This window comes from Carassius auratus, chromosome 14 (assembly GCF_003368295.1).
Source record: "Carassius auratus strain Wakin chromosome 14, ASM336829v1, whole genome shotgun sequence".
NCBI classification, from domain to species: domain Eukaryota; kingdom Metazoa; phylum Chordata; class Actinopteri; order Cypriniformes; family Cyprinidae; genus Carassius; species Carassius auratus.
This window is the reverse complement of record NC_039256.1, coordinates 319,926-336,918: the sequence shown is the minus strand read 5'-3', so window position 1 is coordinate 336,918 and position 16,993 is coordinate 319,926. Positions and strand designations below refer to the sequence as shown.

At 38.3% G+C, this 16,993-nt stretch overlaps 1 protein-coding gene, 1 long non-coding RNA gene and 1 other non-coding gene across 3 annotated transcripts; all 3 read right to left on the bottom strand.

Moving 5' to 3' along the window:
- Nucleotides 1–695: 695 nt before the first annotated feature.
- Nucleotides 696–11,871, bottom strand: tcirg1b (T cell immune regulator 1, ATPase H+ transporting V0 subunit a3b). Its single transcript, XM_026279492.1, has 20 exons — nucleotides 11,716–11,871; nucleotides 10,420–10,539; nucleotides 10,200–10,278; nucleotides 9,163–9,299; nucleotides 8,773–8,868; nucleotides 8,501–8,689; nucleotides 8,249–8,331; nucleotides 7,121–7,214; nucleotides 6,724–6,936; nucleotides 6,456–6,606; nucleotides 6,215–6,354; nucleotides 5,202–5,359; nucleotides 5,018–5,108; nucleotides 4,758–4,876; nucleotides 3,553–3,766; nucleotides 3,189–3,302; nucleotides 3,027–3,104; nucleotides 2,631–2,751; nucleotides 2,385–2,556; nucleotides 696–1,444 (listed from the first exon to the last, which is right to left on the bottom strand). Exons 2-20 carry the CDS (start codon nucleotides 10,534–10,536, stop codon nucleotides 1,351–1,353), a joined length of 2,460 nt encoding a protein of 819 aa, XP_026135277.1. The 5' UTR covers nucleotides 10,537–10,539; nucleotides 11,716–11,871; the 3' UTR covers nucleotides 696–1,350.
- Nucleotides 11,872–14,031: 2,160 nt separating this feature from the next.
- LOC113113358 (uncharacterized) lies at nucleotides 14,032–15,774 on the bottom strand. The gene is made up of 5 exons (XR_003293569.1): nucleotides 15,641–15,774; nucleotides 15,223–15,277; nucleotides 14,877–14,934; nucleotides 14,512–14,567; nucleotides 14,032–14,279 (listed from the first exon to the last, which is right to left on the bottom strand). It is a non-coding gene; the product is annotated as an uncharacterized LOC113113358 (long non-coding RNA).
- Nucleotides 14,995–15,191, bottom strand: LOC113114542 (small nucleolar RNA SNORA74). Its single transcript, XR_003293765.1, has one exon. It is a non-coding gene; the product is annotated as a small nucleolar RNA SNORA74 (small nucleolar RNA).
- Nucleotides 15,775–16,993: the final 1,219 nt, after the last annotated feature.

Genomic DNA, 16,993 nt, shown 5'->3' with positions numbered 1-16,993 from the left:
TCAAACTTGCATTAAAGAAAAACATTCACATACAGTAAACATTTTATTGCTCTAAATTACTCATTCATTTTCTTGATACTGATATAATTATAAAATTAATATAATTGAATATACTTGTATGTTTGCAGTTGTCACAAAATTATATAACCCCTTGTTAATAAAATTTAAACTACAATGAAGAACAATAAATCTGTTTTTCATTAGTATCGCTTCTTTATGCCATCCTCATTCGCGCGCACCCCGGCAAAGACGCAATGTGAAATTTCCGCTTAAACCCCGCCCATTTGTAAAATCCCGCCCACTAGCGGCAAAAGTCCCTCCCACTTGGAGCTCTTCGTGAAGTCCAGCCCACTTGCGGCAAAAGCTCCTCCCACTTGGAGGTCTCCGGGCTGCAGCGATACCTACTTGGAGGGATTCAGCAAATTTGAAAAAATTAACTTGGATTTATTTATATTTTATATCACACACACACACTTTTAATGAGCCCATCGGAGATAAAATAGCTTTTAGCTTAATTATGGGTTCTTCAGATAATTAAGACCACTTTGTATGTCCTCCTCAGACCTGTTTTCAGCATCACTGACAAGTTAATTAGACCACAAATCAAAGTCATGTTTACAATTACTCATTTTTTATGTGTAAAATGTGATATTTTTGTGACCTGCAGTCAATAACACACCCAAGACAGACACACATGGTTCTGTATTGACAGACTTTAGTCTTTATTGATCAGTAGGGTCCACTGTGACGCTTGATTTTCAGCTTCAGAATTAAAACAAAGTTTCAGTTTAATAGTAGAAAAACACAAATAAAAGATTATTCCCTTTGAACGATGCTGTAAATCAAAGCGATTGATTAACACGCTGAAAACTGATTGGGAAGTCATTGTGAGTAAACATTTGAATTGTACTTTATTAATTAAGTGTACTTATTCTGGCAATTTATTGCTTAATTATTTAATAAGTGTACATCTGTCTGTACTTGCAGCATAAAACCATAATTGTTTGTCATCATGATGGCTGCTCATAGATACACCTGATTACAGAGCGTTAGTTAAAATAACATTTTCTGTGGGCTCAAGACTTCAATTAAAAAAAAAAAATCATCCTCAATCAACTAAAATCTTGCAATGTACTCAGATATGGCTTCAAAGATAATGTGGCATAGTGTCGAAGATATGGATCCATAATAGAGTGTTAAAACATTTTGTCATGTTTGATTTTTCAGGTCCAGCTTTTCACACAGTGGCTGTAAAGCTAAAATATAAAAGAAAACGATAGATGCTACAGTGACAGTTTAAAATGTGCACCAAGCAAAACAACATCATTCTATTCTTGAGAAGGTCAAAGGTCACTTCAGAGAGAAAGATCCAACTTCTGATGAGAAGATAAATGGAGTGAGCTTGTAGCCTGTTCCACTGTAGAATTTATTCTGAAACTCCACCCTGAGAGAGAGAGAGAGAAAATGAATTCAAAAATCAATAACAATGAAGTTAAATGTGCAAATAGACACAGAGAGAGCCTGTATCTCTAATTGACTTACATAAACCCTACTGTATTATGTTTGATAAGCACATTTCTAAGGCCTCTAAAATATCATCAATGCGCTGCTGAAACAATGTTGTATATAATCTAATAGGTGCATTCTGTCATCTAATTTACAGAAGGATTTAAATAAGGCCTTTTAGTATAATTGTAAAGATGAATACCTTCAGTTCGTGGTACATACATTTATTTTTTAAGATATTATTGTGAGATATCGATTGATAACTGGTATTTATGTGTGCTTTTGTCTGGTATACGATTATAAAGATTAAACATTATTTGATTTACAAGACCATCAAAATTGTATCTTGTCTCTTTCTTATTTTGTCTAAAGTTTAGAGAAACGTTTCCACCATGAATGCAGTTCATTTTGACAAACTTACATTTCTATGAATCTGGATTGCACCGTTTTAATGTGAACTAATATTCCTAATATGATGCATTTTTGTCAGTCAAACTTAAATTAAACAGCTAAGATGTGTGCACTCCAAAAAATCATGGTAGTTTCTAAACTATCTGCATCAATTTGATTTCATTTAAATAATCATAATGCATTTATTTCAGTTTCTCCTAGTTAGCATAAACTTGTTTTTATCAGTACCATTCCAAAAATCGTACCCGTTTCTTACCCATTTAAAATATGCATTTTTTTTTTTTACTTTATGTTTAAAGCAGTGTAATCCAAATGAATGGAATTGGAAAATGGAAAACGCAATTTAAAATACATAGATCTAAAGTTTAGATCATATATGAGTATATATGTAATATAAAATGTCTTATTCCAAACACAAAATAAAAAAATAAATAAAAAACATCTGCCTGCTAGAACATGTTTCTCACCAGTGAAGTCGAAGAGCGTGCAGGAAAGCTGACAGGCCTTCCATGATAAGCAGGATAGACACAGTTAGCACAGCAAAGGCTGCAAATATCACCACCAAGATAACAGAGCCCACATAACTGAGCTGCCTGAAGGAGATACTCATCACCATGGACCACAGCACCTCAGATAACTCTGAAAAACACACACGCTACATGATAAGACGCTCCTCCTCAGTAATGCCAGCAAACACGCGTGAGAGCACTTACGTGCGTGAGCCAGACTCAGAGCCCAGAGACGCAGGTACGAGGCCGTGTTAGAGATGCACCCCAGACAATACTCGATGGTGTGAATGGCCTGGTGCATGAACACGTTCGCTGTATCGAACTCCTTACAAACAATGGCAGATGAAAAAGACAGAAAACAAAAAGTGAGAAGATATCAAAAAATGGCAAATCCGATGAATTATCCTCATGTGCTCTCAAACCTATACGACTCTGTATGTTTGTGACAGAAAGCTATTGCATGACTTCAGAGGAATAGACCATGGATTTGATTCCCAAGGAAAGAACTGATAAAATGTACATTCAATGCCATGCAAGTCACTTTTATATTAATCAAGTTGCATGACTTTCTATGGTACATTTTAGATTTTCCCCTCTTACCTCCTCTTCTCCTCCTCGTGCATCGTCCTGGTGAGCATTTATAGAGCCGTTTTCTGCTAGCAGTGGACGTCTGTCTCCCTACAGAAGACACACAAATCAGAAGAAATGTACTTGGGTCCATTCCCGATCACTTCAGTACAGAAACACAGAAGGATCGCTCACTGAAGGCTGAGTCCTCTTCCTCCTGTGTGTGATGTATTCATGCACTGGCTTCCCCAGGAGCAGCACAGGAACAGACAACACAGCCACAATCACCAGCACCTTCTGCACGATCATCTACACACGCAAACAGATGGCCAGGCCTGGTTAATAATGCTGGGGGAGAACTGGAAACTTGAGAGGGTTAGCAGAGATACGGTCACATCCAGGTCTCACTTCTGTTTAATAAACCATATTGAGACAAATCATGAACAAAGCAGCCTATTATCACGATATCACCATTTTCAGACGCAACCCAAGTCCCTAACAAACCGTAAAATGTCTGTTCTTATGATACTAACTCATAGATGACATCATTAGTACACACCTGTCCCGTATAGAGAGGCTTGTTGTCCTTATTCTCGGTGAACAGGAACATGTCTATGAAGTGGATGAGGATGCTGGGAGCCGAGTCGGAGTTCATGGGGCCGTACACCACCCACTTATAGATGACCATGAAGATCAGGTATCCAAACAGACACAGCATGAAGCACAGCTCTGGGATCAGCACCAGAAACACACTGCTGATCTCTTTGAAGTTTCTACGCAGCAGGACAAAAAGAGGAAGTGAGTGGACACACAGTGGAGTTTCATGAACCATGGTTCAAATGCCAAGAACCTTTGCATGCATTGTTTTTTTTTTTTAAAGTAGAAAACCGGAATAAAGCAATAAGCCCCAAGAAGGAGTGTTTTACAGTAAATTTATAACAACTAAAGGGCATTGTTAGGCATGACATGAAGAATAGCAAAACATAAAACCCCAAATCTTAGCTGTTATAAATTCACTGTAAACCACGGTTGCACTGGGCTTATTACGTTTATAAAACGGTTATTACAAATACGTAGTAAGGTTTCACAGAATAAAACAGAACAAATAAAGTGTAATGATCTAAATAAAAACAGTGTTCTTCCACCAAACAATGTAGTTCCTCAGAAACAGTTGTGGTTCCATTAAAGTGGTTGCCGAGTAACACACAGAAGTAAACAAAGGTGTGTGTTTGTAGAGTAATTTACATTTTGGCTCAGCCAATCAGAATCAAGGACCGGAACTCTCGGTTTTATTGATCTGCACATAAATTTACACTTTTAAAGGGGCCATGAATTAAGAAATCACATTTCAGCTTGATCTCTCTTGAGATTTAAGATGTCACACAGATAGAAGGGGTACTACTTCATCAATGCCTCTTGATTTATGGCAAGCAGAAAATAATGACAACAAGATAACTGGACTAAAACTAACATGGATCCTCATATTTAATTTCCAATTACGTGATCGTCACATTAGACCATTATTTGTTTGTTCAGTTCAGATACTGAACAGTAATGCCAAAGAAATGTAAGCCACCCACGGTGTTTTAGTGGCTAAAATCAGGGTAAAACCAATTAAATGGTCTTTTATTTCTAAATTGTGACAGTGTTTGATCCAAGGAATCAATGATCCTCAGGAAACATTATCAAATAAAAATGCAGTTCATGATCCATGGAAAACTTGCAGGAAACATGAAAGAAAACGGCAAAGAAAACCATACTCACATGTAGTTGAATACAGATAAACACACACCAAAGGTCATATGGATGACTCCAATAATGACAGACATCTTCATCTTATAGCTGTTGAGGAACGTCAGATGATTATTGGCCAGACCCCAAATCTGAGGGAGATAAAGAACAAGTTATCATTCAGGTATTTGTTTTACACCACCACAATGAAGGAAATGGATCGCTCTTGGGTCGAAGCATCAAAACAAATAACAGCAGAAAAGGGTACGCAGAGTCATTTCCACAGGACTTACAGGATCGATGCCAAAGGGATAAGGACCAGTGAAAACGCCTGTAATATTGGGGTCCAGCGACAGATAGCGATTATTTCTGAAAGTCTCCTCACTACACACAGACACAGAGAGAGGCTTTCAGAACTTCATATGCAATATCTTTGGCCTTATGATGAATGTGTGTGTGTGTGTGTGTGTGTCGTACGTCCAGTTGTAGTATTCTGCATTGGGCCGGACGTGCCATCCTGAGGAGAAGGTGCTGAGCCCTCTGCTGAAACACTCGTTGTAGATGGCTCCAGTATAGATAGAAAACAGCCCCATCAACAAAATGAGATATCGGCCTCCAAACATCATCTGCCAGATCTGACACACAAGAGACCCCGAGAAATCAGGACACGCATTTTCATTGAGATTTACAACAAGTTCTTCAAAATGTCATGGAAAACTCAACTTCTTAAGTTTATATGTGGCCATGTTTTTGATCAATTTCGGAATTGAGAAGCAGAGTAAATAAGCTTTCCATTGTTGTTTTGTCAGGATTGGACAATATTTGGGCGAGATACAACTATTTGAAAATCTGGAATCTGAGAGTGCAAAAAAATCAAAATATTGAGAAAAAAAACAATTGCCCTTGAAGTTGTCCAAATTAAGTTCTTAGCAATGCATATTACCAAAAATTACGTTTTGATATATTTACAGTAGGAAATTTACAAAATATCTTCATAGAACATAATTTTTACTTAATATCCTAATGATTTTTGGCATCAGTCATTTTGACCCTTACGATGCATTTTTGGCTATTGCTACAAATATACCCCAGAGACTTTAGACTGCTTTAGTGCTCCAGGTTCATATATTGTATTAATTTAGATTACATTTTATGGCCTTAATGATTTTCCACTGTGTTGTTGAATATTGATATTTTTACTGTATAAAGGTACTGTAACATTCCAGCATCAAAAACACCAGGAACTAGAGCAGGGATCCTTAAATCTGGCCCACGAGACCCACTTTCCTGCATGGTTTAGCTCTGATCCTAATCAAACACACCTGAGCGTGCTAATCAGTGTCTCCAGGATCAGGAAATCACAGCTAGCTGAGTTTGATCAGGGTTGGAGCTAAACGCCGCAGTGCATTGACCCTCTAGGGTAAGACTCGAAGAACCCAGTACTAGAGTGCTCAACAAAACCAAAGAGTGTGCATGGGTCTCATCTTTACTTCGTTGGTACTTTTCCTCAATTTTGGGTCCTTCTCCTCCAGAACCATCCAGAGAGCCACCAGTGTCATCAGAAGACCGTGTCCAACGTCCCCGAACATGACCGCAAACAGGAAGGGAAAGGTGATGATGGTGTAGACCGCTACAGACACGTGGAACCAGACGGTAAGAGATGCATGAGAATGGAGTCAAGCTTGATTTGGCAGCCAGTAGTGTGTGTGTGTGTGTGTGTGTGTGTGTCACCTGGGTTCATCTCCCTGTAGCTCGCCACTCCATAGGCATCCACTATGTTCTGGAATCCTGCAGTGAAGGAGTTTGTGGGGAAGACTGTGGGGGGAGACGTGGTGGCCGGCAAGCGGTTGTAGAACGAGTCCACACTACTGCCGCTCTTCCTCTGAGAGAGAGATAAAAGACACACACTGTGACAAATGAAGTGATATCAAGATGCAGAATATACTGTCCAGTATACTAGCATTCCAGTCATATTGATTATTGTTCCTTAGACGCTCACCCCTCCCTCTCTCAGGGCGCTCTGCAGGGCGGGCAGCTGGCTCACGGGGCACCAGGCTTCAGCGATCAGGCACTTATCAGTGACCGAAGGGCTGCAGAGATTCAGCACGGTCTGCACGGCCTTACACTTCTGAACCTGCACGATCCACTCGGGCAGACGGGCCAGCGCTCGCACCAGCAGCTGCTGCATGTACTGCTCCGTCTCGCCCATGACCTACAGCCACGGAGGAGCACAGACACACGGTGAGGACGCTCAGAACACAGCGACACTCTGTCAGCGCTAACTGCTAGCCCACAATCCTTCGGTCTTTCTCAGCAGTTAGCATCTATGCATTAGGAGTTTCAAAGGATTGCAAAGTGGAAAAAAAATGAAAGGCATGTTGACGGATTAAACGCACTGATTTGATGTCCTCGATTCGTCCTCGGAGGCCGTTAAGAGTCTCCTCTCTCTCCGCCTGGTTCTCAGGGTACGGGAATGTTTGTGTGTGGAAGCTGCACGCACGAAAAACATAGCAGAAAACTGAATCAAAAAGAAGAACTCATTGATTTTAGCATGATACAACAGTACAGCGCATATTTAATTACTTCTACACAGAACATTTTGTATTAAAATTAACCAATACGTTTTTTGAATGGTTTCGATATATTTTGCACCTTGCTTTTGTTCAGATGTGCTGTCCGTCAACTAGTCTAGGACGTTATTATATATTTTAGCATTTTTAATTGAATTCTTTTTCGAATCAAATTAATTGTACTCAAGTGAATAAACAAACTTAACAATACAACAATTTAATTAAATTAGTATTATTACAATATTTACTCTTAAGTCATAAAAAAAAACATCAAATACTCAATTTCCCACAAGGTTTATAAATATTCAATGTTTTTTTTTTCAATTGCAGAACACAGGATAAGGAATTTCAAATACAATTTTATAGAGATCCTTTTGTGAGAGAAAATCTAAAACAATGTGTAGCCAGAGTAATACTTCAGCATTAAGCATAACTAGAGAAATGTGTGACCCTTCGCTTTTTAGCAACAGCCTAATACACATTGTTTGGGTCAAAATTAGAATTTTTTATTTTATTCCAAAAATCATTAGGATATTGAGTAAAGAATATAGTATATTTCCTCCTGTTAATATCAAAACGTAATTTTCGATTAGTAATATGCATTACGAAGGACATTATTTGTACAACTTTAAAAGCAAATTTTTTTTTCCAGTATTGTTTTGTTTTTTTTGCACCCTCAGATTCCCGATTTTCAAATAGTTGTATTTTGTCCAAATATTGTCCTCCTGACAAACCACACATGGAAGGAAATAATTTATTCAGCTTCTCAATTTTGACTGAAGTCCAGGTTCACATATAAACTGAAGAAAATGCTATGACCTTCCCATGACATTAAGAACTTCTTAATTTCCATGACTGAAAATCATCACACGGTTTAAATGTCCAGGTTTTTCAGGACTGTGGGAGCCCCGACCCTTGACCTTCCTCCAAAACCCCCAGAACCAGATCACCTACCAGTCACAGATCTTCTTCACTTTCTGACCGATCTGATCTCCCCAGAACGAGATTAAAAACACAGTCCACTGCACCTCCTCACCCTGAGAGAGAAAAAAAAACTCAAAAAAAAAAAAAATACAATTGTATATGCTTCTACAATCTAATAAAACACTTCAATCTTGTATGTTGCACAGTCAACCCAACTTTAAATATAATCATCATTTGGTTATGCAAGAGCTTAATAATGTTTCTTAATGATTTAGGCCTCACAGAATCAGGATGTTCAAGTTTTTCTTCCATCTCATGAAAGTCCACAATGATGTAACCACGACATGCGCGCCATAGCAGCCTCTCGAAGGCGGGAACTTTCCACGGATGAACCACGCCGGCCACAAAGCTCAGCCGGACGTCCTGTCGGTGCTCCGGCACAACCACCGGCTCAAACGACACCAGCGGGGCCTACCACGCATTAACACATGCACACATGAACCAGACGGATGCAGGAAGAGCATCTATTGTGACAGTGTAAGTGCAGATCCTACCTGTGAGGCCGTGAGAGAATGTGTCTGCTTTAAAACCCCTCTGTACTGACACAGCTGTGTATACTGAGACCGCAGACTGTCTCTGTTCCTGGACACCTGTAACAGCCATCCAATACAATGTTATTGTGGGTGTACGGTTCCTTTAAGAAAGCAAATATGTTATTTTGGGTGTACTGTCCCTTTAAGAAAGCAAATGTTATTTTGGGTGTACTGTCCCTTTAAGAAAGCAAATGTTATTTTGGGTGTACTGTCCCTTTAAGAAAGCAAATGTTATTTTGGGTGTACTGTCCCTTTAAGAAAGCAAATAGGCCCCGTTTTGATTTAATGTAGTTTGTAACCTCAAACAGACATAAAACAGGTTTGTGAGGAACCAGCACAGGAGTTACAGACCTCTCTGAGCTCTCGGGCCAAGCGCTCGCTCTCCTCCTCGATGGTGAGGAGTTCTCTGGGCTGAGGGGCCGGAGGGGTCGGGATGGGCGGCTGCAGTTTCTGGGAGAGACTGCGAATGATCTCCTGCTCCAACAGCCCTGGAACCAAGAAAGGGACCGTTTAATAACCTTCAGGTTTCATAAAACAGCGCTGTTCATGTCAGAAGGTGAGCTGATGAAGACTTTATATACTTAAGACATGTAAAACATCGTTATTGGGTGCTTTAACTATATACAGGAATTGTTAATTCATTATGTCACTGCTTGATTTCGCATTCATGAACCAGTTAATTGAAACAAATGGTCCAAAAGAACCAGTTTGCAGAAAAGAACCAGATTTCCCCGCTGCCTAAGGCTCTGGATTTCAGTCAATCATGTAAATAATGTTCAGATTCTTGCACAGACCAATTTTTTCTCTTCATATGACCTCAAAATATTGTCTAGAGGAGCCATCAGGAGGGAATACATTTTGTGTTACTTGACATGCTTTACTGTAGAAAAAACCTACATGAATGGCCTGAGGGTTAGTAAATCAAGAATAATGCGTATAAAAAAAAAAAGTATCTTATTCTCTCCAAGGCTGCATCTATTTGATCACAGAATGTTTATTTTATTTTAAGTACCAGCACTAATCTTGACATGGGAAAGCTTTTTCTCCAAATCTATCACTATTGCTATTATTGGTGTAATGTTTTTTTTTGCATTTACATTAATCAGCAATAAATTACTGCATTACTTACAGACACACATTTTAGAAAGAGAGAGCCACAAACTACAGAGATATTTGTTTTAACAGATGCATGGACTAAATGACATCAGCTGATAACAAACTGCTCCAAAGCAGGATGCATCAGATTAATGTTTTCCAGACAAGCGTTGTTTTCTTGGGAATAAGGTGTACTGATAACAGCAGGAATGAAACCGCGTCATGCTACCTGCAGCAGCCATGAGCAACAGAAGGAGCAAAGGATCATGGGAGCGGAGGAGTGACAGACTCACCGAAGGTTTTCTCCAGCTCCTCACATCTCCTCACTTCGTTCACATACTTCCTCTGGAACGCGTTCACATTCGGATTCAGCTGAGATGGAGATTTCAAACAAAGATGTGTCAGTATCCTCTTTGTGATGAGGCCAATGTGAGGCAAAGACGCTTATGAAAACACATAAACGATGCACAGGGTTCCTCACGAACACCAATAAAAGAGCAGAAATTCTCTCACGTCTCTGAACTCCACGATTCCCAGCTCTCCCAGTTCACTGACACAGTTGTAGGCCGATCCCGTCTGGAGGAAGAGCTGTACCAGACAGACCTCTTCACTGCGGAACAGAGAGCCCATGACCTGAAACACACACGGGTCACACAATCAGACCGCACGCATGGCTTCTCCTGAACCTGGACGATTCTTGTGTGAACACACATGTCACTTCCTCTTCTGCTTTGAGTCAGAAAGCACATGAGCATGAGTACGTGTTCCTCTCAGAGGGACTTCTCATGCTTCAATAAAGCCACCTAATGCAAAGCAGAAACTGACTGTAAAAATCACAGGGTGATTGTCCAACTACATCATCAATATATTTGAATTTATTTAATAATATATATTTTAAACAAAACCTGTTTTGGTATAATTATCATGCAGAGGCATATGTATTGATCCAATCTAAATTCAAAACCAATTATAATACATGCATCCATGATGTTACAGAAACATTTAAGTAAACTCAAAAGGCTAAAAGGTTAGTGAAATGAAAAAATAAAATAAAAAAGTAAAGAAAGTGGGACCGGTTACAGCATGTAAAATATACACCATTCCTTAGACATTTTGCATCTATAATTGATGTTGACTGGATGTTGAACACATTTAGCAAAGCACTGTTCATGTTTTATTCAATATACCGGTAGTCCGAGTTCATGTTTGATTTGAGAGGTGACATCAACACCACGTGATCTCATTTTGATCACATGCACCATGACATGTTTTGAACAGTTAATCACTAGCAGACGGACACACAATTACACAAGATCTAAAACAGATATCAAAATCAGTCTCTGGACACTGAATCAATAGCAGCCAAACGCTTCTGAACCAATCAAGCCCATGATAAACTGAATCAGTGAATGCTGAAATACAGGGACTTCCAAATCTGGGCTCCAGTTCCTCTTTTTTTTTTTTTACAGGAATTCCGCTGCATTACAGGACACACTGTTTAAATTAGGAAACGTATTACTATTAAACTTATTACAATTCTTCCGTGTATATAATTTTATCTGAACAACTTTTGGCTGTTTGTTTATTTGCATAATGCAAGACACAGAGTTTCATTTTCGTTTCCCTGACACTATAAAACATCACGAACAGCAATAAGCAAAGGCTGTTGATTGATGATGTTCAGATTAAAGTTTCGATAATGCTGAAAGAGTCAAACTGGCGGGGTAATGTTAACGCCACACTGTATCAAACAATGCACCCAGCGGAGAAAACAGCAGTGCTAACATCAGCTATGATCTGCAAACTTACCGGACGACAAAACACCGACACAGATTGACTTTGGTCACTGGATGTGAATGTCCTCTCTCGGAGCGCGAGGCGTCTCTTCTGGAGAGAGCAAAGTTAAAACAGCTGCTCTGAGAATCACGAACTTCCCGTTTCTCCACACGGTCACGTTACTGCAGCTGTCACGTGACTTCACACCCGTCTTCTTACTGATTCATTTATACTTTATATAATCGTTTCATCGTGTCTTATTTGAATGTAAGAAATTCTGTATGATTTGCTAAATAAACTAAGAAAGCTGTTTTTCTTCTGGGTGCCTTATCGAGACGAGCCCCGTTTGTTTTGTTTAATATATTTAAATCTAATAATTTCAAAGTTTTTTTTTTTTAAAAGATGCATAACTCCTTATTCAGTAATCTTAAAGTACAGTGAAAAAACGAGTTATAAGCACTGATCTATAATATAAAACACAAACACACACACACACACACAAATATATATATATATAGCCTATACATATATATACACATATATATGTTATATATATAGATCAGTGGTTATAAGATACATACACTAGCAGTCAAAAGTATAGGAACAGTTCGATTTTTAATGTTTTTTTTTTAAATAAGTTTCTTAGCTCACCAAAACTGCATTTATTTTTATCCAAAATACAGCAAAATTGTGAAATATTTGTACTATTTAGAATAACTGCTTTCTATTTGAATATATTTCAAAATGTAATTCATTCCTGATTGCAATGTTGAATTTTCAGTGTCACGCGATCCTTCAGAAATCATTATAATGTGCTGATTTTCTGCTCAAAAAACATTTATTATTATCAAAATTTAAAACCGTCCAGTGCATGTTTTTCAGGATTCGTTGATGAATAGAAAGATCAGTATTTAACTGAAAGCAGTATTTAAATAAAAAGCTTGGAGTCAGTATATATATATATTCTCCAATAATAAACCAAATTTTAAGTCACTTCTCAATGAATTTCAGCAATATTTATAACTCTTTCTGTATTTACCAAAGCGAGGAAAACATCACTGTTTTTTAAAGATTACCATTGGCTTTTATTTGTATGTTTTTATTTATTAATTGATTAATTTTACAATTAAAAACAAACAAAAAGGGACAGAACATACAGGCTATAACATACTACGATAAAGGTAGAGCATTATTCATCTAGTCACTAATTATCCCTGACCATGAAGTATTAGCCAAGATAGGAGCCACCTAAAGAGGATGCACAAACACATTTCTAAAGAAAATTACAATGTTAGCTGGAACAAAGCTGAACAAAAGTACTCTCAGTTCCCTTTATAAAGTTCATTATATAGATACAACTTAAAAAATGTCCCTAAGCCACTGACTCAGTGGAAACTTGATCTTGATCCACTGGAGTAAAACACAGCTTCTTAAGAGAGATTTTGGTAATAATTGTATATATTTTGTGTGGATACGTGTTAGATATTAATACATTCACATCTGCTTCTAAGATATTCAATAAAAACTCATTTTGTTCCCCTCTGAGTCAGTTTCATAAGATTTCCCCGAGAGACTCAGATGCATGTGACCACACCACTTCCTCCGATTCAGGGCTGTTTTAAGGTATGCCAAGTTTACACTGCCCAGGTGTCATACAATCATGTTTGCAGTGGCATTTAGATGTCTTCAATCTTTAATGTTGCTCAGAAGTGGCATAATTGCATTTACACATTGAATAAAATCATATGCTTTGATACTCTGAAACGTAACGTTATTCTGGCTTTAATACAGCATTACACAGAATTCTGAGCAGGCATGAAGCAGCCTTAACTTAGCGTTGTAAAGAGGTCTCAAAGAGGGCAGTTATTAGTCAATGCAAAGACATAATGGCTATACACCAGGAGGAAAACAAGCAGCCTTTTTTAAACAAATGCAAAAGGAGAGGCTTCTCGATGCTGAATTATAATACATATAAAAAAAAACAAATTTTGGACTGCTCTATTTTTTTTGAGTTTACAGATTACAGTACAGCTGATCAAACACCAGGCATATTGTGTACATAGAAGCAGCTAAAGGTTAATGACTCCTTGTTCAGAGACCATGATTAAGTGAAAACCATACTACACAAAATAGTGACCAACAGATCAAATATGAACACGTACAGCCATCCTCACATATTACACTTAACCCAGTAGAGGGAGACATCGTCCCAGTGTTCACTTCATTCTTACTCAAACCTGAGGCCTGGCAGGCACGATGATACAGGAGGACTTTAGTGGGTTTACTTAAAAACCTGGGCGGAGACCTCGGGGACATTTTAAAACTTGGTTTCAAGTATTCAGACAAATAAACATTTTATTCATACAGTTTTATTGTCCAGTATTTATAAAAAAAATAATAAAAAAAAAACACGAATGAGACAAGTCAAACATTATACAATCTCAGACATTCAGCGTCTTAGTACAGCAGCTTGACGCTCAATGCTAGAACTTTTTATTTTATTTTTTATTGTAAACGTTAACAGTGAGCGCTGATCACTTGACATTTGAAGACCAGGAACAGAAAACTTGATTTCTGAAGATCTTCACACAGCTTTCCTACAACAGAAAGGTGTCAAACTAATTACTACGTTCAACTGTAAATAGTGTAAATAAAGAAAATACAGTAAATAGTGTAGCAGGCTTCTTTGTCAGATTTTTGCAGACTGTCTCAACAAAAATCAGTGCCAACCCTGCATATGCTATTCCAAGATTTAAAGACATCACAGAGAAACGCTTCTGCTATGATGGTATCAACTTGGGTCACAACACTGAACTTATTAAAGCTTACACACAACAGGATGATCTCCATCGACCTTTCAAACGCTCGCACTCAGTTACCTCAGCCTGTAATAAAAAACAAAACAAAAATTAAGTCCAAGTAATGTGGCCACTAACAACAACAAAAAAAAAAAAAGTGGGGGAAAAGTGAAGCGGTGTTGACTGGGTTTGGGTGGACAATTGCCTACTCATGAAATGGATGAATTTATAAATGAAAGGTTGCATTTATAACCGCCTTAGTGATATAGGCAAAAAAGCCTTTTTTTAAATTGGAAAGTTAAAATGCTTCACTTTAGAGATCACATGTGTGGTGCATGGTAAAACCTTATTGGGGGTGCAGATGGAAAGGTTTAAAAATGTCAAAACTAATCTTACCTTACATTAGTAACGTTATGGTCCATTGGGATCGAGGCATTCTGGGGTCTTGTGTGACCTGCAATAACAATCCTAGTCAGAAACTCAAGCCTGCAACTACAAGAAACACATCTGATCAAGTGTTCGCCCCCAGACTAGGTCTGCCTCATTGTGTGAGCACAGACCACTCTCAGGAGGCATGGCTTGACCGGTGCTGCACCGCAGGAGTCACTAAAACAGCCAAACCTGCAGGAGCACGCAGACAGCACCTTTCTCTTCCAGCAGAGTAACACTAGATCAGGCACGGACAGACCTGGGCAGCTGACTACCGCTGGGCTCCAGAGACAGAGAGAAACCGCACACTTACATCAGAACAGCTGGAGAGTCCTCATCTGGAGTGACTTCAGACCACTTTCAGCCTCCTACAACAAGAGCAGCGCATATAAACACTGTACTTCAGCAGCACGGACGTTTGTGTGATGAAACGTTACATACGGGCACTTTAACTAACGTTACAAATATCAACAAACACGTTAATGATATGGACCACGGTATTAGAGCATAGAATGTGTAAAACAGGAGTTAGAGTGACTTGTCTGTTTTAAATTAACGTTAGTTTTATTTCTGCAGCAACATCAAACCAAACCAAGGACACAGCCACGTGCCAAACCCCGCGTGCACGACTTAATATCTAATATTTCGACATATTAAGATGGATTTGGACCAGATTTAAACACTTATTCTACAAGCTGTAAGCCTCCATTTGTTGTTTTAGCAAATATTACCTTCTTGTAACAGCCGAACTTTCTCATATTTGTAAGCTCTAGCGCACTCCCACCACAACATCGCGGAAATGAGAGAGCGCGCACACTGGCGCGCCAGGATTTATAGCGCTGCCGCGAACCATCGAAGAAGAGCGAGCGTGCTGACATCACGTGTGACGTCTGATTCGCGAACGAATCAATCTTATGAACTTAAAATTTTACATCAAATTTATCCTGTTAAAGATACGCTAAGAAGATTTAAAATAAACATAGAAGAGTCTTGTGTCTTTTGCCAATCAAATAGGGAGACTATTTTTCATTTATTTTATCACTGTATGTACACAAAAAAATTTTGGTCTGATTTGGAAGAATTTATAATCACAAAATTGAATGTAAACATCAGAATCAATATTTTTGATGTCATGTTATACTTTTATTTATGTGGTTTGTCCAAAAATTTAATTTTTGTTATTCAACTGTTTATTATCTTCGGAAAATACCATATTCACAAATGTAAATGGTCTAATTCACAACCTAGCTTTAATGTATTTCATCTGGACTTTAAAACATATTACAAAACAATAGAAAACATGCAAAATATGAAGGCTACAAGAACATTTCATCTCCTGAAGGAACTGAATATATTTTAATTTTCCCCTTCTATAAATTAATGTTATTATCCTCTGGTCTGTACATTTCTTTTTTTGTTGTGCAGGTTGCACAGTATTTGTAGTGTTCTCTGTACCTATTGTCCTGTGCATTGTTCATAATAATAAAAAAAAAAAAAAGAATCAATCTTATGAACTGAATCTTTTTGATGACTCATTAGAATCGATTTCGCAAATCGTTTGTTGCTCTCTCCGTTCATCCCTCGACCAAAGTTGGTTCGCATTAGCAAGCTGCCTAAAAATAATAAATAAATAAAACACCAAAGAGATTAAGAAGAACCTCTTTAAATCACAGGCTAGATAATACGTTTTCCTGTCTGCAGGTTGTGATGACGTTGTAGGTTACATTATACCACTTAAAGTAATGTGAATAAATAATTTAATATTCCTCAGAGAGAACCGCAAACCTAATGATTCATTCCACTATACCTTTCTTTGACTAATTCGGAGAGACTTTTGCACTTTCAGCTTCTGTAATTTAACATCACCTTAAAGGGATAGTTCGCCCAAAAATCAAAATTATGTTATTAATAATTCACCCTCATGTCGTTCCAAACCCGTGAGACCTCCGTTTATCAGACCCTCAGACCCTCCCATAGACTGTAAAAAAATATGGACGTAGTGTCCGTGACGTCACCCATAGTCTCCTCAATAGCAGTTTTGAAACTCAAAGTGTGCAGAGCGGGCCGTTGCCATCTTGGCAGCG